General features: G+C 40.2%; 1 protein-coding gene across 1 annotated transcript in view; it reads left to right on the top strand.

The window, feature by feature from the left end:
- The window catches only part of LOC134337541 (alpha/beta hydrolase domain-containing protein 17B-like), an 85,595-nt gene continuing 59,366 nt past the window's right edge, over positions 1-26,229 (top strand). The window contains exon 1 of the mRNA XM_063032654.1: positions 1-461. Within this exon, the coding sequence (XP_062888724.1) occupies positions 190-461 (272 nt within the window). The 5' untranslated portion in view covers positions 1-189. The remainder of the gene's footprint in view (positions 462-26,229) is intronic.

The following is a 26,229-nucleotide window of genomic DNA, read 5'->3' as shown; positions in this document are numbered from 1 at the left end:
GCCGGGGCCTGCGTCACATCCGGCGGCGGCCAGCTGTGTTCGCTCATCGCCGGGAGATGGAGGAAAAGGATGTGACCTGACAAAGGAACCGCTCACTCACAGCACAGCCCCGCCGCGGTCGCCCCGACCCGACCCCCCTTCTCCCGTCGGAATCGGCAGGTGGCAGGCCCCTCGGCCGCCGGCTCCGCCATGAACGGCCTGTCCCTCAGCGAGCTCTGCTGCCTCTTCTGCTGCCCGCCCTGCCCGAGCCGGATCGCCGCCAAGCTCGCCTTCCTGCCGCCCGAGCCCACCTATGTGGCGGTGGCCGACGAGTCGGGCAGCTGCTGGACCCTGCGCTTCACCGAGCGCGCCGAGTGGCAGTACGGCCAGAGGGAGCTCGACTGCACCGACATCTTCCTCACCCGCACCAGCCGGGGAAACAGGATCGCCTGCATGTTCATCAGGTGCTCGCCCACTGCCAGGTAACATTGCAGCCACGGGGAAAACCTGTCCCCTCCGCCTCCCTTTCCCCCTTCCCTTCATTGCATAAACCTACCATTCTCCAACGTCCAGCAGCCGAATTGAATGTCCTGTACACAAGTATACCGATAGAATGGATACTGCAGCATTAGGGGCTTGACATTAAAAAGAAAATGACACAAAATACGGGAAAACACAGTTAAGTTCATTGTATTGCGAGGTGGTCACAGTGTTGCTAGGTAGAGATTAGGGTTTGTGCAGGGTGGTTCAAGAACTGAATGGTTGAAGGGAAATAGCTTGTTCTTGGGCGACACACACAAAATGCTGGAGGAACTCAGCAGGTCAGGCAGGATCTGTGGAAAAAAGTATACAGTCAACGTTTCGGACCAAGTCTGAAGGAAGGGTCGCTGCCTGAAACATCGACTGTACTCTTTCGCATCGACGCTGCCTGGCCTGCTGAGTTCCTGCAGCATTTTGTGTGTGTTGCTTTGGACTTCCAGCATCTGCAGATTTTCTCGTGTTTGTAGTTTGCTCTTGAACCTGCTGGTGTGGCACTTCAGGGCATGGAGGACACAGATGACCAGTCAAGAGGCATGAGCATGACATTACCATAAAAGTTCAGAGATGTGAGATAGTGTGCTATCTAACCACTGTATCAGTTTGAGCAGGGAGTATAAACCTGGGTGTGAGAGATTGTATTGCTCAGAGCATGATAAATCAGATTGTCACCAGGGTTAACTGTTAGAGGATAAACTGTTAGATGAATTTGAAGGATAAGATCAGTGTAATCGATAAGCAGTGAGTTGGTCTGAATGTGGAAAATGACATCATTTTGAAAGTCATCAATATACAGGCACAAGCATAATCATGTATAAGCAGTAACTGGTTTGCAGCTCTGAGAATAAAGACTAGCTCGTTCCAGTCAATAATCAACACATGATTCGAATCGGGTAACAAGCAAAATAGTCTGCTTGTATTAACCAAAGAGCAATTGGTGAACGTTTGGGATCTTAATCTTTCATCCATCGAAGATTTTATGTTTATTGTTCATAACTAACAATCTCCCTTGAAAGACAGCTGGAAGGTCAGCTTTTTTAAACTATGCTCCTAAACTATGGATCTCAATACCTAAAACAACAAGGGATGCTTTTAAACACCAGCGCATAACTGATTTATTTAACCTTGCATTTAACTAACATCTTTCTGTCTTTTATTTTCATGTTTGCATTTAATCTCATTGTAAAGCGCTTTGAACTGCATTGTCTGTATGAAAAGTGTTCTAAATAAGTTGTTATTATTACTACTACTACACATTTACTGAAGAGTTAATGAGGGAAGGAGGTATGGGTGTAGTATATTTGAAGTCTAGGGATTCAGTAAGCTGTTTGATATTGTGTACAACAGGGTTAAAAGCTCTTTGGATAAAGGGGAGAGGCAAGATGGATCCAAACTTGACTAGTGTCAAGAAGCAATGGCTAAATTTTGATAGATGCATAACTGATAGTAGTCTGCTGTGTTGGGATCCTTGCTTTTTTGGGGTGCTTGTCAAAAATGAATTGTGATTCAGAAAAATCAGGTGACTCAAAAATTGGCTGTATGGTTATTAGTATGATATTGATGGGTTTGTGAAGTTGACAGAAATTTAACTTGGAGAGTTGTGAGGTCACATGTTTTGATATTGAGTAAAGAAGATGGGGATGCAAGATAAATGGGAGTGCACTAGAAGAAGAGAGGATCGGAGGGGTCTTGCATGTTTTCAGATCTTTGCATGTAACAAGGGGACAAAGTTATAAAGGAAAAAAATAGGACTTTTTAATTGACTGAGGTATAGTGTGTTGAAGCAGGAATCATGCATCGATTGTGTAAAGCACTAGGTCTCAAGTGGAGTCTTATAGTGAAGAGGGTGCAATGGTGATTTATGAGGGTGTTGAAGAAAGGATGAAAGGTTAAATTGGGGAAATTTACTTTGGAACATTGTAGGTGGTTGAGAAGAGGTTTGATTAAAGAGTACGTAATCATGGAAACTCTACACAGAGTGCATAGTAATTAATACTGAGGGAATATAGATATCTAGTCATTGATAGAATGATTGGAAGAAAGTTGAAGGAAAAAAGTCACTGAGAATGGTGAGGATTTGGAATACTGTTTGGAAGCGTTAGGGATAAGAATTTGCCTTGGTTTTTTAAAAAATATATATTTGAATAAACTCTTGGTATATATTAATCTACAAAACTTTGGACAAAAATCTGGGTAATGGGATTAAGCTGGATAACAATTTTTTGTTGAAGGTTCAAATATTACGTTGCAATATACAGTGCTTATAAAAAGTATTCACCCCCTTGGAAGTGTTCATGTTTTATTGTTTTACATCATCAAATCACAGTGGATTTAATTTGTCTTTTTTGACACCGATCAACAGGAAAAAAACTTTTGTGTTAAAGTGAAAACAGATCTCTACAAAGTGATCTAAATTAATTACAAATAAAAAACACAAAATAATTGATTACATAAGAATTCAACCCCTTTAAGTCAGTATTTGGCAGATGCACCTTTGGTAGCAATTACAGCCTTGAGTCTGTGTGGATAGGTCTCTATCAGCTTTGCACATCTGGACACTGCAATTTTTCCCCATTCTTCTTCACAAAACTGCTCAAGCTCTGTCAGATTGCATGGGGATCAAGTGAGCTGCCCTTTTCAAGTTAGCCACAAATTCTCAGTTTGATTGAGGCAACACTCCCAACACGCTGGAGGAACTCAGCAGGTCGGGCAGCATCCGTGGAAACAATCGGTCGACGTTTCGGGCCGGAACCCTTCATCAGGACTGAAGAGGGAAGGGGCAGAGGCCCTATAAAGAAGGTGGGGGGAGGGTGGGAAGGAAAAGGCTGGTAGGTTCCAGATGATGTGCAGTGCTTGGCTTACACCAAACATCGTGTTTAGTCTGATGGCCAAATAGCTCAATTTTGGTTTCATCAGACCACAAAACCTTCTTCCAGCTGACTTCAGAGTCTCCCACACACCTTCTGGCAAATTAGCTGAGAATTCGTGTGAGTTTTTTTTTTAACAGAGGCTTTCTCTTTGCCACTTTTCCAGAAAGCTGTGACTGGTGAAGCACCCAGGCAACAGTTATTGTGTGCGCAGTCTCTCCCATCTCAGCCACTGAAGCTTGTAACTCCTCCAGAGTTGTCATAGGTCACTTGGTGACCTCCCTCCCTAGTTCCCCTTCTTGCACGGTCACTCAGTTTTTGAGGACGGCCTGCTCTAGGCAGATTTACAGCTGCGCCATATTCTTTCCATTTCTTAACCACTCCAGGGGATATTCAATGACTTGGAAATTTTCTTGTATCCATTTCCTGACTTGTGCTTTTCAGTAACCTTTTTGTGGAGTTGCTTTTGTCTTTGTGGTGTAGTTTTTGCCAGGATATTGGCTCACCAGCAGTTGGACCTTCCCAATACAGGTAAATTTTTACGACTATCAGTAGTCTTTCAAGTTGTCCTCAGGTGTAGCTTGTCTTTGAAGATCCTTTCTCTCCAGGGATGTCATTGGAGTTTCTTTAGCTCTGGGTTTTTAACAGGATGGGGTTGCTAGCCCCATGCCCAACCCTCTTCCTTTCACAGCCTGGCTTGGGACCATCTATGGTGGGGTTAACAATGTGATTATAGTTTAGCACCCTATTCTGAAGGAGTAACAATGTGCTTGAAAACACCCTTTCTAATGTTATAGTTGAACTGCAAGTTTTAATTGCAAATTAGTCAGCTATAAGACTGTTGAACTGACCTCTGGTATTGTGTGGTTGCTTCTAGAATGTATCTGAACGTTAAACTTTCTATACCAGTAATCAGATTTAAATCTTACACGGTGTGCCTATAGGTTAATAGTTCTGTGGGCCACAAGTAGTCCACCAGCTGTAATTCTGTCACCAGTTTTTCTTCATATCTTAGTTAAAAGCTTTAATTCCTTTCGATATTATATTCAGTGAACTGTAGTGCTTCAGGAAGAAGAAATAACTTTTCCCCTCTGTATTCCACTGAGTAATTTGAGGTTATTTCTAATATCAAGGCCATCATTCAGTCTAAACCCAGGTAATCATTTGCAAAGCAGTATTTGAATATAGCACAGCCCTGGCCTGTACTGCTGAATTATTGGTTGTATAAATGTTGTTGATGTCAGAATGGTATTTTTGGAAAGTGATGCTATAAAGAATATTCAATTCCACTTCAAATCTGTGTGATACCATGGCAATATGAGGATATGCTTGTAGATATGACTGTTGGATGAGGTAATGCTATGAAGTTGAATCCATCATTGGGTTGTGATTCTTTGTTCTGATTGACTTATTTGAGCAGTATTGCTTAATAATAGTTTTTAACATTTCATTCAGAATCACTTTAACACTGGTGTGTGAAACATACCAGTATTGTTTATGGTTTGGTATCATGCATGAAACACAGGATAATAACAGACAACACAAAAGCAACCAACAATTTACAAGACAATAGTGCAAACAGCCATGAACAATTAGAAGAATGGCCACATGCGCAAACACTGGGCAACAAATTTTTTTGGAAGTGTTGCTTCTTCAGGTTTTTTTGTTGTTTATGATAGACTGCTTGAACTCGCACATGTAATTTGTCAACTTATTTCATGTCGGAATTTGGAGAAACAAGAAATGAGCTTTTATTGAAAATAATTGTTTTAAATGCATAACGATGCTGACTTTTTGCGGTAGTTCAGCTAGGCTAAAAATGTTTTGTTGATGATTTTCATTTGCACTCAGTGTCTGAGGTTTCTTGTTTAAGTCTCCAACAATAATCAGCCAGCATTGATTGATTCCCGTTGTCCTGATACCCTTTCTACATGACCTCAACGTCCTGGTGAAATCTTTCACCATGCTCGTCACTGGTTTGCAGGCAAGAAATCTAAATGGGAATGCAGAAAATGAATCCTTAAGTGACATGCAAACACGAGGAAATCTGGAGATGCTGGAAATTCAAGCAAAACACACAAAATGCTGGTGGAATGCAGCAGGCCAGGCAGCATCCATAGGAAGAAGCACAGTCGACGTTTCAGGCCGAGACCCTTCATCAGGTCTAGTCCTGACGAAGGGTCTCGGCCTGAAATGTCGACTGTGCTTCTTCCTATGGATGCTGCCTGGCCTGCTGCGTTCCACCAGCATTTTGTGTGTGTTCTGTAAGTGACATGTTGCACTTCATGATTTTGTATGCTTGAAGCATGTTGTTAACCAGCTGTACGTAGTTTGGTGATCTGTAGTTGCCAAGAAAATTTTCAACAACATCCTCAAATGCCTTCCATGCGATTTATTCCCCCCCCCCGACTCACCCCTGGTCCCAGTCCCGTTAGAAGTTTTTTGAATTGCCTGTCACCGATGACCTGTTTGATTTGTAGACCAACAAAACTGCCTTCCTTAATCTTGGCATCACTTTTTCTGATTTGAATTATGAATTGAAATAACAAATATAGGTGATCTTAAAAAAGGTGTGTGATAGGGAAAGTTCATGGTGATTTCCATGATCAGTAGTCCAAAGTCCAGAAGATACACCCAAAAGTATTCAGAAAGCAAAATCCTTGTTGTCCAGTGTAATCTAAATTAGATAAATGTGAATTTATGAACAGACTCAATAACTATCAACAGAACAAGAAGGGCAGGAAAGACTATTGAACAGATGTTGTGTAGGGACAGCTCTAAGTCCTTTATAATGGGATAAAGTGCAAACATAAAAATAAAAGATAAAAAGATGTTTGTAAAATCAAGGTTAAATTAATAAGTTTTGAACTGGTTGTTTTTGAAAAGAATTTGAAAATAAGTACTCAGAGCAGAACTCTTGAGACTTAATCATATTTCATTTAATTTTCCCAAATATTTTCTGGAAAGAAAAATACAAATACTTCACTGTTACAAGTAGTTCATTATTTCAGTAGTAACCTTTGAACAGCCACATTTCCTTGTATTACGACAGAAAATTCCGAATTGAAGCTATTCCAACCCAACCTCATGATCAAGCTCTGCTCCTTGCATTCAGCCATTGCTGTCATAATTGAATCAAGGGTTCTTATTTTTAAATGATACAATTACAATGGCATTTAAATATAGAAAGGGGTCAATTTTGTTCCATACATAAGACCTTAAGAAATGGACTGAGTGGCCTAATTGTTACCCTATCAAGAGAGCTCTGCCATTCGATCGTGGTTGATTTATTATCCCTCTCAACCCCATTCTTCTGCCTTCTCATAACTTTTGCCACCCTTCTTAATTAACCTACCAACCTCTGCTTTAGATATTCCCAATGACTTGGTCTCCATAATCTAAATATTTCTTACATTGAAAGCATTGTTGATGAATAAAACTCAGATTAACAGACAAAGTAGCAACATAGGTGGAATTAATGGATCCTTTGTGATCGTTATTCTTGCCACGCAAAATAAAACAAATTTTAATGCAGTACTGAGAAAACAGTACACATGAGGAAATCTGCGGATGCTGGAATTTCAAGCAACACGCATAGAAGTTGCTGGTGAACGCAGCAGGCCAGGCAGCATCTCTAGGAAGAGGTACAGTCGGCGTTTCGGGCCGAGACATTGACTGTACCTCTTCCTTGAGATGCTTCCTGGCCTGCTGGGTTCACCAGCAACATCTATGTGTGTTGCAGAGAAGACAGTGTTTGGGCCGGGGGGATATTTAGGCAGGATTTGGTGTTGATGGTTTAAAACTTGACCATTATGTTGTTCTCTGTATTATCAGATTGGTGAATGATGTGATTCTGTCAATGATTTTTTAGTTGGTTAGTAGCATTGGCAAATAACATTAAACCACTGCTCTCCAGTAATGTTCTTTCAGCTATGTGTATATGTTGTTTCATTTCTTTCAAGTTGACAGACTTGAAAGACTTCAGTTGAACTCCTCCATAGCATACACTGTTTTAAATTTTGAATGTCATGAAATATAAGTGTATATCACTCATTTTTAAAAGAGAACTTTCCTTAGAAAATACTTGTTCTTTTAAAAAAAAATGTTTGGCATGGAATAACTTGATTAACAATGGGCTCTAATGTCCAGAAAGGAGAAGGAATTTAAGTTACTTTACTGGTTTCGAGGGACCATCCATGAAGGTAACTTCACATCCCATCACTGAACTGTTCCTACAACCTGTGGACTCACCTTCATCAGCTCTTCATGTCATCTTCTAATCACAAACAAGAGAAAAGCTGCAGATGCTGGAAATCCAAGTATCTCTCTCAAAATACTGGCGGAACTCAGCAGGCTAGGCAGCATTTGTAGAAAAGAGTACAGTCAACATTACGGGTAGAGGCCCTTCAGCAGAAACGTCGACTGTACTCTTTTCCATAGATACTGCCTTGCCTGCTGAGTTCCTCCAGCATTTTGTGTGTGTTATTTCGTGATCTAAATTTATATTGTTCATTTTTTAAAAATATTTTTGTGTTGAACAGTTTTTTGCCTATTGCTCACTGGCTGTCTGCCCAGTTGGTGTGGTCTTTCTTTGATTCTATTATGGTTATTGGATTTATTGGGTATGCCTGCAAGAAAATGACTCTGGTGACACTTATTATATGCTGTGTCGTGTAACATAGGTGATCATGGTCTTTCTATGACCATGATTGTTTTTAACAAACTTTTCTGCAGAAGTGGTTTGCCACTGCCTTCTGGCCAGTGTCTTAACAAGACGGGTCACCCCAGCCAACATGAATACTCTTCAGAGATTGTCTGCCTGGCGTCTGTGGACACATAACCAGGACTGGTGATATGCACCTACTGCTCTGCGACCATCCACTGTCTGCTCCCATGGCTTCATGTCACCTGATTTTTTTGATGGGGCGGGGGGTGTAGGAAGCTAAGCAGGTTGCTACACCTTGCCCAAGTGTCACCTGCAGACTAGCAGAGGGAAGGAGCACTTTACATCTCCTTTGGTGGAGACGTATCTCCACTCTGCCACCCAGACATAAGTATACTTTGATAATAAAGTTACTTTGAACTTTGAAGTGACAGTCAAATATTATAAGAAAAGCAAGCTGAAACCTCAGTGCCAGAAGATGATTTAACTTAGTTAAATTATGAATGCATTGAACAATTTCACATCTTGTATTTTCTGAAGAGAATGAGGGTAATTAACTCGATTTTGTGAGCGATTTCATCAAAATGGCCTCCATTCACGAGCCAAGGAATATGTGAGATAGGCTGACAGATTTTCCTTTCATTTCAGTGCAGATGGATTGCCATTGTAAACTCTGTTGTAAAACATTGAAACTTTTTGCAAATAGGCAAGCTTTTAAATATCATTTATTGTGCCCCTAGGTAAAAGATTTTATTATTTAGCCTGTTTACATCCAAACTATTATAAAATAATTACAGCTCCTTGCACTTTCTACTATTAGATTTGTGAAGTAAAAGGTAACTAATTGGTCATCTGTTTCTACTATGTTGAAATTATATTCATAATTAAAATTTGTTGCATATTCATGCCTGAGGAGGGAAATAACAGATTCTGCCGAAGAATGTTATATTTTTAGTGTTTCCTATTTTTTATTTAATTAACATCCGGCCTCTGGATCATCAGGATAACGTTGGTTATATTTTTGTGCGCTTCCCCTGCGGTCTTCTGTGGAAGATTATCAGAACAGAGGAAAATACAGTGATGGAGTTGATTATTTATGATGCCATCATTTCTTCATGTGTTTCTAAATGTCATTTTCCAACGTCAGAGCATGTGAATCCAGATAATTTGAAGGGCTGCACAAAATGAATGATCGCCTCTAACAAAACAAATTTGCCTCAGACATGTCATTCGCAGTTGTACAGTAGGCAGCCAGTTAACTTGTTTCTGAGGGTACGGTATCAGCTGGGGTGCAGAAAGAACTTTTTTGAGTGGATTATCATTATTATAGGATCAAGAAAAAATGTCAAAATATATACACTGGATTTTTGTCATCCTGCTACTGCTTCAAGATTGTTTATTGTAGTTCTTCAATACACAAGTATAAAGGAGGTGGTTGTTACTCAGGATCTGATGCAGCGTTAAAAACACAATTATAAAGAATGCAATAAAAATGTTTGTCCATTATATACATTGTATGTACATAGAATGATGCTAGTTACAGGAGTATCTGTTACATAAGATAACTGATGGGAAATGATACAGTAGTGGTGATGGGGTGGATGGAGGTGTTGATCAGTCCCGTAGTTTGAGTTGAGTAACTATTTTTGAGTCTGGTGGTCCTGTTGTGGGTGCTCCGTAACCTCCTCCCTGATGGGATTGGGATAACAATCCATGAGCAGGGTGGGTGGGATCCTTCATAATACTGCTGGCCCTTTTCCTGCACCTTTCTGTATGTGTCCTTGATGGCGATTAGGCTGGTGCCAGTGATGCGTTGTGCAGTTTTATCTGCCTGTTTCAGAGCCCTCCTGAATGCTGCAGTACACTTTCCCCGCCGTACAGTGATATGGAAACTGCAGGGCTTGAAATTTCGACTCTTGCTCTTTATTTTCCAAGTGACGTACACACCTGAGCTCACATGACAGCTGACAGTGAGACTGCTGGAGAAATACACAAATAGATGCATAGAAGCCGCTGTCAATGCTTCAAAATATATTTTGTAAGTGTGGTATTTCACCCAATGAAGTTCTGCAAGTCTAGGCACAAAACTGCATCTGTATTTAATGGCTGAACTTCTTTAAAGTTATTTAAAATGTGATTATCTTACAGCATTGGTTGTTATTTTTCCATGTCTTTGATCAACACTATTTTCCTAAAAACAGAAACTTCCCCGTTTCAACTACGGTCATTAAATCTCCAGCTTTCGTGATGCTGTTGATGTTGCCAAGCCATGGTGCTAATTGAACTTTGTCATCTCCTCCAAGTAATTATTGTTTGTTGAATGCTCAGTGGTGAATCTACGACTTCTTTGTTTTTGTCAGTTTTAATTTGTGATCCTGGGTTAATCTGGATGGCATGGTGGTGTAGCAGCATAAAACTTTGCAGCGCCATTGACCCCAGTTCAATTCCTGCCGCTGTCTGTGATGAGTTTGTATATTCTCCCTGTGACCAGGAGGGTTTCTCCTGGGTGCTCCAGTTTCTTCCCACATTCCAAAGATGTACTAGTTAGTAGGTTGTCGGCATGCTGTGTTGGTGGTGGAAGCATGTAGATGTCCCCAGCACATCCTCTGACTGCGCTGGTTATTGATGCTTTATGTTTCAATATACACATGCTAAATAAAGCTAATCTTTAATCAGTACTAATTCAAAGTGTCTCAGTGACGTTCCAGGTGAAAATCAAATTCAAGTATGGAATATTTTACTAAGTCATTTTTTGATAACAGACTTGCCTCATTTCATTAGAAACCTAACCAATTTTCTGTAAAATGCTTAAGAAGGGTTGAGATTTTTTAATAGCTGAATAGCAAAATATTATATAAAGCAATGGGAAGTTTTAAAATTGGCCTTGCTTAGCAGAAATAGGAACTAAAGGATAATGTTCCATTGGTGACGCTCTTTATGTTCACGTGAAATGGGGGCATTGAGCTGGTGGACACAGATTAACTGTAGATCATCTATTATCAAAGCATAATTAAATGCGCACAATAAGATTAGTTATGTGCTAAAGTATATTTAATTTAATAAATTAGTAGTAGCACAGAACAGAAATTGATCATGAAGTATTTTCAAGAAGTTGGTTTCATATGACTGAAGTGTATTTTATTTTTATCAGTTTTAATCTCTCACTGAAGTTCAATAATAATTGACTAGTCCAATAGGGTTATATATTTTTTCAGCAGAATGGGTCACTGGAGATTTAGTCAAATTCTGTGAAGTGAGCAGTCAGTGTTATTTCCAGTAGTTTAATAGTCAGCTGAGATGTGACATCCCAGCTTGTTTACAGAGCACTTCTTGACAATACTTCTTTGGCCAGTGAGTTGAAATGGGGCAGCCTGTCACTAGCAGCAGTCTACTGTTAGAATGCAAGCTTACTCAGGAAACATCTTTCTGAAGAGCAAGGGAAACAGGAACTATGTCAATATCTGCCGACAAAACTAGTGCCGTTTCTAAAGAAAACTAACTGATATAAACTACAAGGTGAAATTAATCTCTGACGCTGACAGCTCCATGAACATGAAATTTGAAGACTGAGGAAATTACCCAATCAATGCCCGCCATCATTGAAACTATATTTGACTGTAGTGGTATGGTGGGGGGGTGATAACTCGAGTGAGGCCACAGAGAGCAACTGATGCTCTTCCACTTGTGCCAAACAGATTAAATGGTTCAGGACCAGTTATTACCCCTCAACTATCAGGCTCTTGAACCTACACACGTAAAAGTTGCTGGTTAATGCAGCAAGCCAAGCAGCATCTATTGGAAGGGGTACAGTTGACGTTTCGGGCCGAGACCCTTCGTCAGGACTAACTGAAAGAAGAGCTAGTAAGAGATTTGGGAGGGGGAGATCTGAAATGATAGGAGAAGACAGGAGGGGGAGGGATGGAGCCAAGAGCTGGACAGTTGATCGGCAAAAGGGATATAAGAGGATCATGGGACAGGAGGCTTAGGGAGAAAGAAAAGGGGGAGGGCAGGAAAAGGCCCAGAGGATGGGCAAGGGGTATAGTGAGAGGGACAGAGGGAGAAAAAGGAGAGAGAAAAAGAATGTGTGTGTGTATATATAAATAAATAACGGATGGGGTACAAAGGGGAGGTGGGGCATTAGCAAAAATTTGAGAAGTCAATGTCCATGCCATCAGGTTGGAGGCTACCCAGACGGAATATAAGATGTTGTTCCTCCAACCTAAGTGTGGCTTCATCTTTACAGTAGAGGAGGCCGTGGATAGACATATCAGAATGGGAATGGGACGTGGAATTAAAATGTGTGGCCACTGGGAGATCCTGCTTTCTCTGGCGGACAAAGTTTTATGTGTGTTGTTTGAAATTCCAGCATCTGCAGATTTCCTCATGTTTGCGAGGCTCCTGAACCAGCATGGATAACTTCACTCAACTCAACACTGAACTGATTCCACAATTTATGGACTCGCTTTAAAGGACTCATGTTCTTAGTATTATTTATTACTCATTTATCTATTATTATTATTATTATTATATTGTTTTTCTTTTTTATTTGCACAATTTGTTGTCTTTTGCACATTGATTGTCTGCTTTGTAATTTTTCATTGATTCTATCATGTTTCTTTGAATACCTGCAAGAGAATGAATCTCAGGGTAGTATATGGTGACATAACTATACTTTGAAAAATAATTTACTTGGTACTTCTGATATTCCTGGTATCAGAGATTAAATTTTATGTCTGAGATTAAAGTTGCCAAGTGAGTTGATGAGTTAGTTAACCAACTTGGATCTTAACAATATCTTGAACCATAAGATATAGGAGCAGAATTGGACTATCTGGTCCATCGGGTCTGCTCCGCCGTTTCATCATGGTTGATCCATTTCCCTCTCAGCACCGGTCTCCTACCTTTTCCCCATATCTCTTCATGCTCGAATCTAGCTCTGCTTTAAATATACCCTATGACTTGGTCTCCATGGCCACCTGTGGCAGTGAATTCCACCCTCTGACTAAAGAAGTTCCTCCTGATCTCCATTCTGAATGGACAGCCCTCTACTGAGGCTGTGTCCTCTGGTCTTTGATTTCCCCCACCATAGGAAACGTCCTGTCCAAATCTACTCTGCTGAGGCCTTTCAACATTCAGTAGGTTTCAGTGAGATCCCTGCTCATTCTTCTGAATTCCAGTGAGTACAGGCTCAATGCCATCGATCAGTCACCATACGATAACTCTTTCATTCTCACAGTCACTCTCTGAACCTCCTTTCATAGTCAACACTTTGTCTTAATCAACACTATATATATTTTTTTTTGCCCACAATATGAGTGATCAGATCAGCAGGATGCTATAAATCTATATTTCTTGCACCTTCCTTAATTGTGGATTCTTACCTTCTTGTTAGATGTTACTGTTAGTAACAGAGTCGTATTCTGCACTCCTAGTTGGGGGTGATAAAGGTTTTAAGATTCACAAAGCTAGTTGAGATCTTGTCTTTTAATTTCCTTTAACACCTGAAGCAGCTCTTGTGGAGGGCAGACTAGTCAGATGTACTGGCTTATTGCAGTTAGTAAAAATTTTGACGATGAGGTCTCATAACATACTGCTATTCCCTCTTGCTAGGTTGTTCTCAATCCATAGTAGAGTAGTGGTATTAGCATAATGCTTTATAGTGCCAGAAATCTCAGAAGATTGCAGTTCAATTTGTGTCATTGTCTGTAAGGAGTTTATGTTCTCCCCGTGACCACGTGGGTTTTTTCCAGGTGCTCTGGTTTCCTTCCACATTCTAAAGACTTACAGGTTTAGAGTTAGTAAGTTATGGGCATGCTATTTTGGTGCCAGAAGCATGGTAGTGATACTTGCAGGCTTCTCCCAACACATCCTCAATGTTTTGGTCCTTGACACAAAATGACGCATGCTTCAATGTACATGTGACAAGTAAAGGTAATTTTTAATCAGGCCAAGCCCTCAAGACTTAATGAAGAATCTCAGCCCTAAACGTTGACTGTTTATTCCCCTCCATTGGTGCTGTCTGACTTGATGAGTTTCTCCAGCATTTTGTGTCCTTTGCACAAGATTTCTGGCATCTTTGGAGTCTCTTGATTCTCTGTTACTGGAGGGGTTGATTTAGAACTAAGCAAAATCAATTTCTCAAAAGAAGTGCAAGATTATTTCTTTAAATTTATGGTTACTGGGATTGAGGTTCAAGATTGGATAGGTGGACAAAGGGCAAAAATTAAAGGGATAACAAGGCAGGATGAGTGAATGTAATTTAAATATTTTGCTCCAATGGCATGTTAAATCTAGTGTGGATTAGTTGGGTTAAGTAGCTTCTTTTCATATTTCAAGTCCTTTGAATTGCGAGCCTGGAACATTCTCACCTTTTAGAGAATCCAATTCCACTTACAACCTGGCCACAGAAAGGTAATTGTTCTGTTTGTGCTGTCTTTATTGGTATATGCATTTCAGATGCATTGCGTAAGTCTGATCACTGAATGCCAGCTCAGTAATTTTTGTATGAATTAATTGGGATAATTACTATCCCCCTGAAGCACTTTTGGAAGAATATAATGTATAAAACTACCAGGTCTGGACTAATCTTACCAGAAGAATTTAGTAGTGTGTTTTTATCCCTTTTGGCATATTGCACTCTTCTATTGTTGGTTTTCTCTTGCCAGTTCCCAATGTGTAAGAGGTTTTAGCTCTAAATTGGAGAAAAACCTCTTGAATCATCAAAATAAAGATGGTACTCATCAGTTGACTAGTTCTCAAGAGCTCTGAGAGCATCTTCTGATTCTGAAGGGTCTTTACATAGTGGCTGCAGAGATGGTTTTCCCTGGCTGGGGTGTCTGGGGTCAGGGTTTGCAGTAGCTTGGAGGTAAAAATACAATCACAAATGAGAGAACATCTGCAGATGCTGGAAATCCAAGCAACACACTGTAGGACTGGCAAAGGGTCTCAGTCTGAAACGTTGACTGTACTTTTTTCCATAGATGCTGCCTGGCCTGCTGAGTTTCTCCAACGTTTTGTGTGTGTTGCAGGTAAAAATAGGACCTTGTTTTTTTCAGAATGGTAGTCCAAGAATGGCCCCTTCATTCTATTTTTTTTGTGTTCTCATGACTACTCAATGCCAGTTTTGAAACCTCATCAAAACCTAGATACAGTGGATGTGGAGAGGATGTTTCCTATAGTGGGGGAGTTCAGAATCAGAGGGCACAGCCTCAGAATACAAGGATATCCCTTCAGAACAGAATCAAGGGAGAATTTCGTTAGCTAGACTGCTGGAGGGTGGTGAATCATTGCCACAGATGGTTGTGGAGGCCACGCCATTGGGTAGGTTTACAGCGGAGGTTGGTAGGTTCTTGATTAGTAAGGCTGTCAAAGGTTACAGGGAGAAGGCAGGAGAATGAGGTTGAGAGGGATAATAAATCAGCCATTATAGAATGGCTGAGCAGCCTTGATGGGCTGAATGGCCTAGTTCTGCTCCCATGTCTTATGGTCTTGTATTACTGTTGTATTTCCTGTTTTTTTTTTGTTTTTGTAAATTGTGACTACTGCTAATGCATATCTGGATTCACGACAGCAATGAGTTGGGCTTGGAGCAAGCGTTAGTTTGAATAATCAGTGTTATGACCCTTTAAATACATTTAAAAAAATGTGAATCACTTTCCTGAGGTTTAATGTAAAAAGCAACTTGTATTGTGTGCTAAGTAAACTTCTACATGGTTTATAAGCCTTAAATTATGAATTGAATAGCATTGACTGGTTTTTTTTTTGGTTTCCAGAATTATTTATTTAATATTGTTGTTGTTCTGTGTTTCGTCCTCCCTGGTATTCTGAAGAGTGTCTTCACTGGTGCTTGCCCCTGGAGTACATTGGCACATCTGGGAGACTGTTGCTGTGGTAACAGGCTCACAGCAACCTGAGACAATCCATGTTAAGACAGCACCCCCTCAATTTCCTGACTCAACCTGATGACTCAGGCTTTTAATTATCAATACCGCCCCCTTAACTTGAACCCACGCAGAGCTTGCTCTTGCTGTTCTCCCAATGTGAAAATGCACAAATGGAACTCTGCTCTGTGGTTTTTGAATTCTAACATTAAATTACACTGCCTTGTCTCTTAAATATGAGCTGGTAAGGGGTGAACAATGGAGTTGCCAGAACATCAAAATTTGAAGATCTGCCTTGTCCTTGTGGGCTTAGCAACTATGAGAATCCTTTTATCTGTTTGGTTAGTAAGCTAATGCAATGGACGCCGGGGATCACACTGAGTTGGTAGTGGTGACATTGGATGTCTGAAAGGGGCAAATTGTCTCCACAGAGATGTTCGGTAGTCTTTGTGAGCAAATTTCTGTGAAGTCCATTATAATTGTAAACCAGCTATTCTGAAACTCAATTCACCAACAAATTAGCCCACTGCCCTTAATATTGTCACTGAATACTAAAGCCATTGTGAACATCTTCAAAGGGTGATGCCCCAGAAAAATAGGATTCTCACCACCCAGAGCATGCACTTGTCTGAAGACTGAACCCAGAGCCTGAAGATCCACACTCAGCATTTAAGAACAACGTCTTCCCCTCCACCATCAGATTCCTGAACGGTCCATAAACACTACCTCACAAGTTTTGCTCTTTGCACTACTTTTTTGTGTTATTGTAATTTATTTTTAAATTGTAATTAGTAGTATTTTTGTTTTTCACTGTACTGCTGCCACAAAAGAACAAATTTCAAGACATATGTCAGTGATAATAAACTTGATTTGGATTCTCTTTACTCTGCAGATTCATTACAGATTTAGTTTGAAAACCTGTGTCCAAAAATTTCTTCATATATGCAGCATTAGGGTTCAAGTCTTTGTTGAGGTGAGTGAAGTTATCTACACTGGTTCAGGAGCCTGCTGGTTGAAGGATAACTTCCTGAATATGGTGGTGTGGGACCGAACCTCCTTCCCTCATGTTCCTCCTTTACTGTAGTACCAATATTAGTGTTTCTGTTTCTCATTAAGTTCCTCAATTTCTTAGTAATTTCCTTTTACGTTCTTCACTTGATTCATCAACTAGTACTTACAGCTCAAGGAGACAGATCAGTTCTGAGTAACAGTAATTCACTGCCTTCTGTCGGTTGGCCACACCTTCACGTTTAGCAATCAGTTTCTCCACCCTACCCAATGATTCTCTGGCTTTTAAGATCGCATAAACATACTCTGCATTTCAAAGGTTTTTATTTGAACCAATATCCAAAGAGGTGCCCATTCAGAAGCCTCTGTCTCTAAAGGCTCTTACAGCTTCATTGCATTTTGGCGTTATCATTTGTTTAAATAATTTTTTAAATGCGAAGTTTTGACCCACAGACTTGCTTGTTTTGGCTTGTAGATTAATGTGGATGTTCTTGAGGGCAAGCTCCCGTTCAAGTAAAACCGGTTTTCTTGCCTCTTTCTTCAGAATTTGTATTGTCAGCATCTTTCTCAGTTAGTCTCTTACAAATTATTTTATTGTCTGGGAATGCTGAATTTGAATGATGATTTCAAATTTGATTTTAATAACTCAAATTTATACTTTGTATGCTCTATTCTGTATTAACTAATATGTATTATAGTCTGCAGGATTGGTAACGCACAAAATGCTGGAGGAACATAGCAAAGTCAGAGAGCATCTATGGAAATAAATAAACATTCGACGTTCTGCTCAGTGATTCTTCATCAGGACTGAAATGTTGACTGTTTATTCATTTCCATAGATGCTGCCCGACCTGCTGAGGTTCCTCCAGCATTTTGTGTTATTCTGGCTTTCCAGTGTCTGCAGAATCTCGTTTGTATAGGATTGGCAAAACATCATTGCGTTATCAAATACTCAGATCTAAGTGAGTTTGCATATATCAGCATGCAAAATCTAAATTAGTTATTCTAGCTCACTGAAGACATTGCTTTTAAGAAAATGAAACCCCAAGAATAAGAAACAGTAATTGTTAATTAAATAATCCCTTAAACATGTTCTGTGATTCAGTAGCAATAGTTTAGCTAACCATTGGTCTGAGATTCACTTTCCTTGTCCCCATTAAACTTTGTTCATCTCTAGCCCAAAAATCCACCAATCTCAGCATTGATTATGACTTCGCACCCACGCTTCTTTTGGATGGGATTTTCCAGAAGCTCGCAACTTCAAAAGTTCTTTCTCATTTCAGTCTAGAGTGGTTGAACGTTTATTCTGTGACTATATCTCATGGTTATAGATTCTCCTACCAGGGGAAATGCACTCACAAATGCCCTTGCTGGCCTTGTTCAGAATTTTTATACTTCAGGGGTGTAAATTCCAGAGAATATAATCCATTTGATCTATCCTCATAGGATAACCCATTTATCTGATGAATTCTTCATTTCTTCCAGGGGAAATAGTGCTAATTGTTAGTACTAACCTCTACAAAAACAAGTGTACACTTGACTTCTGTTAGATAAATATTACTGCTCTATTTCCTGTCATTTTAACCCATTATCTATCTATCTATGCTACTACTATAACCTTTTATTCTATGCACTTTATTCTTGCTGGTAAACTGATTATATAGTACTGCAAAAGTCTTAGGCATATGTATAGAGTCCTAAGACTTGCACAGTACAGTATTTGCCCAATGTGGAGTGGAGAGGGAGCCTGTAAATCTGGTGGTAGCAGAGGATGCTGGGAATAGCGAAGGTGGAGTGCTGCAGGAAAGGTGTGGGACAGGTGGCAGAGAAGAATGTTGGGGTGAGGGGTGGCGCAGGTGCAGACACACACAGACCTGAGACATCGGGCAAAGTCATTTGATTCCAAACAATTGGTTTATTGATCATTACAGAATGTCTCTCGGGTGCTTCCTGCTCCCTCCCCTCTGCCTCTCCCTTCCCCTTTTCCCAACCATGATTTCCCTTTCCCTGCCTACTTCCCATTCTCAGTCCATGTCAGAATCAAGCTTATCATCACTCATATGTCATGAAATTTGTTTTTGCAACTTCTACAATTTGTAACTTTTCCTCTGCAATCTAGGCTGCATCCGACTTGGATTGATTTGTTCATTTTAAGTACAGAGTGCTATAAATTTTGCAATACAAAGTGACATTGTTTGTTTTTACGTACTGCACCTGCATACTAACTTTTATACTGAGAGTATGGTGATACCTAGATTTCGTTGGATATTAGAAGTTGCACAATATTTCTCTATTTTTCCTACCGTATTTAATATTTGCCCACATTATTCTGCTTCTAGTGTTCTCCCTACTTTTTTAACCTGCTTGTCTCCCTTGGTAGAATACTTGCATCTTTTTCTTCACATTTTCACCTATCTTTGTATTGACTGTAAGGCATAGGAGCTGAATTAGGCCATTCAGCCCATGAAGTTTGTTCTGCCATTCCACCACAGCTGATTTATTATCCCTCTCAATTCCATTCTCCTGCCTTTGATGCTGTTACTAATCAAGAACCTATCAACCTCCGCTTTAAAAGTACCCGATATTGTCAGCAGCAGATATGAATACACTTACACCATTTATCAAGGTCATTAATATAAATTGTAAGTAGCTAAAATTCCAACACTGACTATTTTAGTATTGCTGTCCAACCTGAAGTGACTGATTGTGTAAATTTAATGTCAGTTAATTAGTTCTCTACCCATTGTAATATACTCATTTCAATTCTGTAAGGTTTTAACTGACACTTTGTCAGTTGCTCTTGTTTAGCACTTCATAGCTTCAAATTAAAGAACTTAAATTAGTCAGAAATGAGCAGTGATCTCTTGTTCTCTCCTCGGTGTTTTTGAGTGGTTGCTGCTGATGTCACTCAGTAATGCTCTGTGGAAATATTTTGAGTAATTTAATAAGAGGAGGAGGAATCCCTGTCTTCTCGCCTGAACTGTCCTTCCCATGGGCACGTGAAGCTTAGCAAAACAACAACAATTTATTTTAAGGAGCATCGTTAATGTACTAAAATGTTACAGTGTTTCATAAGAACATTAGCAAATAAAACATGGCTCTGGGGCATTTTGGGAGATATTAGATCAGACATTCAAAAGCATATTCAGAATTGGGTTTCCAGGAGATAATTTAAAAAGAAAGGAAGAGTATTTTAAAGAGTAAATCCTGAGACTTGAAGTTTTCTCACCTGAAAGTATGCCCACTGGTGGTAAAGCAGCAATCCAAAGTACTATATTGGCACATAAAACTCTCATTGTCTCTGAGTTATCCAAACAGGCTAATGGATGAGCAGCAAACACAAAATGCTGGAGTAGGCAGTTTAAATGGTTCGGCACAGACTAGATGGGCCAGATGGCCTGCTTCTATGCTGTACTTTTCTATGACTCTGACTCAGCAGGTCAGGCAGCATCCTTCTTAAGGACTGGAAAGAAAGTGGGATGATGCTTAAGGCTGGTGGCTTACCTCTTCCTTTCCAGTCCTGATGAAGGGTCTCAGCCTGAAATGTTGACTGTTCATTTCCATAGATGCTACCTGATCTGCTGAGTTCCTCCAGCATTTTGTATTTTGCCCTGGATTTTCAGCATTTGAAGATCTTAGCATGTTTGTTATAGATGAGCAGGGTGTGGCGTGACTAAGGATATGAGAGCTAGGGTTTTTACAACATATGAAGTTAGGTGGACATGTGAAAAAAATTAGAAACAAAATAGAATAGAAACATAATTTAAAAGCTAAGGGTAGAGTTGTATTTTTAACTTACATAAAATACCATATGTATCAAAACTGAACTGTCTAATATGAAGCAGTGTTATTGGACAGGCTGTCAAGACTGCTGAGGGAAAGCCTACTAAGCAGAATGTGTTGTTTGGTAGAGAGATCTAACTGGATTTCAAGCAGTAAATTAGCATGGATAGCTGGCTTCTTATTGGATCTTATCCAAATCAGTGACAAGTTGTTTTTGGTAAAGTTATTTTTGGTTTCAGCCTTTGCGTAGAAGATGGCACATTTGGCACCGTTTCAACATGGAGGTATGATGACTTATTTTTCTCTTTTCTGATGCTGTGCACATTGTATCCAGAATCTGAGCGGATTTTGGGTGGTTTATTCCTAATAGTTTCTCCTTTTTGGTTTGGCATTACTTTTTAAATTGTCTCTCTGAAGGGTGTTTCTTTCCCCCCTATGCCTAAGTTATTTATATATAAGGACATAATTTCATCCTTTGTTCTTTATAATTTGCTTTTCCCTCCCTTTGCTCAGTTTGTCTCCCCTGGACTTTTGATGCCCTCACTTCTCTTCCCCGTTCCTTTCTTTCCCCTCTCTTCTCTCCCCCTCCCATGTTTGTCCTGTTTTCTTGTGCCCTCTCTTGCACTTGCTCTCCCCATCTTTTCTATCTTGGAATCATTCTTGGCCGAATGGTATGTTGGCAATTTTTACTGCAAAGGGACATGTATAAATATGCGTTGAAAGCTTGTCACCTTTCAGGTGTTCACTACGTTGGTCAGATTTCATACAGTTCAGTAATAAAAAATATTGCAAGCTCTTTGACATTTAATCAGACTAGGCTGTGCCAGCATTTTATAAAATCATGTTCTAGATATCACTCATGTGAGAGACATATTTTGAGGGGATTTCCCAAATGATTTCGGGACTACAGGCAACACAGCAAGTGGATCTTGATTCTCAATAAGATGGCTAAATGCTTTATATAATACAGCATGGCTTCACTGTACAGATGAAGCTTGCATAGCTAATTACTGCCCGCACTGTGTCCAGTTTATTAGGAACCTCCTGCACCTAATAAAGTGGTTACTGGGTGTATTTTCATGGTCTTCTGCTGCTGTAGCCCATCCAGTTCAAGGTTCAACGTGTTGTGTGTTCAGAAATACTCTCCTGCACATCACTGTGATTATTTGAGTTACTGTCACCTTCCCGTCAGTTTGAACCAGTCTGGCCATTTTCCGCTGACCTCTTTCATTAACAAGACATTGTCACCCACAGAACTGTCACTCACTGGATTTTTTTTTTTGTTTTTCACACCATTATCTGTAAACTCTAGAGATTGTTGTGTGTGAAAATCCCAGATCAGCAGTTTCTGAAATATTCAAATCACCCTGTCTGGCTCCACCAATCATTTCATGGTCAAACTCACTAGATCACATTTCTTTTCCCATTCTGATGTTCAGTCTGAACGACAACTGAACCTCTTGACCATGTTTGCATACTTTTATTCATTGAGCTGCTGCCACATAATTGGCTGATTAGATATTTGCATTAATGAGCAGATATACCTAATAAAGTGGCCACTGAGTGTTTCGGCCCACTCTCACTTATCTGATAGTATAATCTGGCATTAACTCACCAATCATCAGCTCTTTGTTCTGTTAGGGTCAGTCACCAAGATCATTCAGATCATACTACATGACATCTGTGGTCTAAGCATGCTTTAAATAGTTCATTCTGTAGACGAGGTGAATGTGACTGACTTTTACTTCAAGGAAGCACGTAGCTGAATGTGGTATCAAAGACTGAACACAGTGGGCATCACAGATTAAAGCTCTCCAGTGGTTGCAACAAAAGAAAATGGCTTTAGTTATTTGAGGTCAATCATCCCAGACCCACGATATCACTTTTGGCATGTTCCCTTTTTTTATTGATTCGCCATAGAAAACATTCTGATTGGATGTATAACAGCTTGGTATGGCAACTATTCTGTGCAAGAGCCGAGACAGAGTTGTGGACACAGCTCAGCACGTCATGGAAGCCAGCCCCACCTCCATGGACACTGTGTACATTTCTTGCTGCCTCAGTAAAGCAGCCAGCATGGTCAAAGATCTCACCTACCTTGGATATTTAATCTCCTCTCTCCCGTCTGGAAGAAGATACAAAAGACTGAAAGCACATACCATCAGACTGAAAGACAGCTTTTATCTCACTGTCATCAGACTCTTGAATGGGTCTCTTGTGTGATAGGATTGACTCTTGTCCTTACAATCTACCTTGTTATAATCTTGCATTTTATCATTTACCTGCACTGCACTTTTTCTGTAGCTTTTACACTTTATTCTGCATTGTTATTGTTTTACCTTATCCTAGCTCAACGCACTGTGTAATGATCTGATCTGTATAAAAAGTATGCAAGACCAGCTTTTCAATCTATCTTGGCACATGTGCCAATAAACCAATACCTATCACTGGGCACTTCTCAAGGCACAGTCCAATGTCTAAACTGTGTCACCGGTATGCAGTCATCACAGGTCAATGATTAGATCTGTTTGCAATTCTTCAACAAATGAAGCAATCCACGCTTGCATTTAGCAAAACCTAGGCACCATTCAGGCACGGGCTGATATCACAAATAAGGCTTGTCCAATACTGTACAAGTGTCAAGCATTGACCAATTCCAAAATGGTAAGAGTGTAACCACGTTCAATGGCATTGCCATCCCATCACCATTACCATCAACATTTTGTATAGCTAGTTGATGCACATGAATGCAGTTTAAAGTAAATTTATTATTAAAGTACATGTGTCTCTATATACTACTGAGATTCATTTTCTTGCAGGCAATACCAGATACAAAGAAGTATAATAAAATCAATGAAAAACTACACACAAAGAAAGTTGGGCAAATGGCAAATTGTGCAAATACAAAACAAAGCTAATAATCTATCATACTGAGAACATGAGTTGTAGAGTCCTTGAAAGTGAGCCCATAGCTTGCAGAATCGGTTCATTGTTGAGGTGAGTGAAGTTGTTCACTCTGGTTCAAGAGCCTGATGGTTGAAGGGTAATAATTGTTCCTGAACCTGGTGATGTTGCACCGAATGCTCTTTGACCTCCTCTGTGGCAGCAATGAGAAGAGAGCATGGCCTGGATGGCAGGGGTCTTTGGATGCTGCATTCCTGTGACAGTGCTCCTTCTAGATATGCTTTTCAAGTGGTGGACTGGGCTATATCTACTACTATTTGAAGGCTTTTCCTTTCACGGGCATTGGTGTTCCTATATCAGGCCATGATATAACTAGTCAGGATACTCTCCACTGCCCACCTTAGTGTATCAAATTTCAGAAAGGTAGTACTCAATGAAAAGTTTTATACCATGCATTTATAATCCAACATGTTCACTAAGTAAAAGTTTTATCTGCTGATTCCCCAAATAGGCATAAAAATGCTAATATTGGTGATTTAACTGTGTACAGATTGTTACTTTCAATCCTCCTGAGCATTGAACATTTTGTGTCGGACCCAGCCATGCCTATCATTCACTGGCATCAGATCCCTGTGATTGCACTGACTTTTCAGGTACATGTTTCCCATCACTCCACTGATCAGTGCTCTCTAAATGTTCTCAGGCTGTTTGATGCGCAACCTTCAACTGGACCATAAGATGTGGGAATGGTAAAGACCTGCACACAAGTTCCTGCTGGCCTTTTGACAGCTTGTACTCTTTCCAATCTTCCAAGCTGTCTCTGATTATTAAACAATGTGAAAAGTGCTGTTTAAATTCTTCTAAAGCTGCATTCAGCATGACTGATTTAATATATTAATATGAATTAAAAATAAAGCAACTCAACCATTTTCTTTAAGTGAGCACCGCTGTTTCTTTCCGATGAGTAGGGCTGTGTTAGATGTGCCAGCCCACCAGCTGAGTAGTTTCAGGAGCTATTGCTGAACTCTCGATTGGGCACCAAAGGATTCAATAAGGAGAGCCATTTTCAAGTAGTGAGGATGTTGGTGAGCAGTGGAAAGGATGAGCAGCTTTAAGTTCCTGTGTGTCAACATCTCTGAGGATCTATCCTGGGCCCAACATATTGATGCAATTACAAAAAAGGAACTATATTTCATTAGGGGTTTGAGGAGTCTTGGTATGTCACAAAAGACATTCGTCAATTTCAATGGATGTATCACAGAGAGCATTCTAAATGGGATGCATCACTGCCTGGTATGTAGGGGCCACTGAACGGAATCTGGAAAACCTCCAGAAAATTGAAAACTCAGCCAGTTCCATCATGGGCACTCAAGCATTGAGGACATCTTCAAAAGGCGATGCCTCAAAAAGGTGGCACCTATCACTAAGGACCCTCATCACCCTGAAGATACATGCTTAATATCTCAGGAACAGTTTCTTCCCCTCCACCATTAGATTTCTGAATGGACGATGAATCTCTGTACACTGCCATACTTTTTTCCTCTTTTTTGCACTACTTATTTAATGTAGTTTTTAAAAATAATTACTTGTTATATTGGTTTTTATTATGTATTCCAAAGTACTGCTGCTGCAAAACAACAAATTTTACAATGTATCCCAGGAATATTAAATCTGATTCTGATGTTCTGTAGTCTTGTGCTATAGTGCACAGGTGCAAAAGCTCAGAATGTACTGACAAGCCCACTACAGTTGGCCAGTTCTCCATGGAACTCAGCAGGCCAGGCAGCATTTCTAGGAAGAGGTATAGTCGACGTTTTGGAGGGGTCTCGGCCCGAAACGTCAACTGTACCTCTTCCTAGAGATGCTGCCTGGCCTGCTGTGTTCACCAGCAAATTTGATGTGTGTTGCTTGAATTTCCAGCATCTGCAGAATTCCTCGTGTCTCCTGAATTTCCAGCATCTGCAGAATTCCTCGTGTCTCCATGGAACTGCTGACTTCAATCAATATGGTCCAGTTTGGTATGTGTATGGATCTGTTAGAAATATTTATCCTGATAGATTTTCTTTCATTTAATAATGAGGAAAACACATGACAAATGCGAGGTTTTCAAGGCAAGTATACTCACTGGTGATAGGGAGGCTTGTTACCCTGATGGGTTGTTAGTTCTGTGCCACTGGAGACACAGCTTTTCTAACAACAAAGATAAAATCTGATTGTGAGCACCATGCAAAAATTGGGGCTTCTAATTGATTTTGGCCTCTATCTCTTCTCCTCACCTACCTATCACCTCCCCCTGGTGCTTCCCTTTCTCCCATGGTCCGCTCTCCTCTCCTATCAGATTCCTTCTTCTCCAACTCTTATCTTTTCCACCTATCACCTCCCAGATTCTTACTTCACCCCCCCCACCCCAACCTGGATTCACTTATCACCTTCTAGCTTATACATTTTCTCCTCCCCTCACCTTATTCTGGCATTTTCCACCTTCCTTTCTAATCCTGATGAAGGGTTTCAGACCGAAACATTAGCTATTTATTCATTTCCATAGATGCTGCCTGACCTCCTGAATTACTCCAGCATTTTATGTGTGTTACTCTGATGGGTTGAGTTT

The sequence above is a fragment of the Mobula hypostoma genome, chromosome 24 (assembly GCF_963921235.1).
Source record: "Mobula hypostoma chromosome 24, sMobHyp1.1, whole genome shotgun sequence".
Lineage (NCBI taxonomy): Eukaryota > Metazoa > Chordata > Chondrichthyes > Myliobatiformes > Myliobatidae > Mobula > Mobula hypostoma.
Note: the sequence above shows the minus strand (reverse complement) of the source record. Positions and strands in the feature narration are given on the sequence as shown.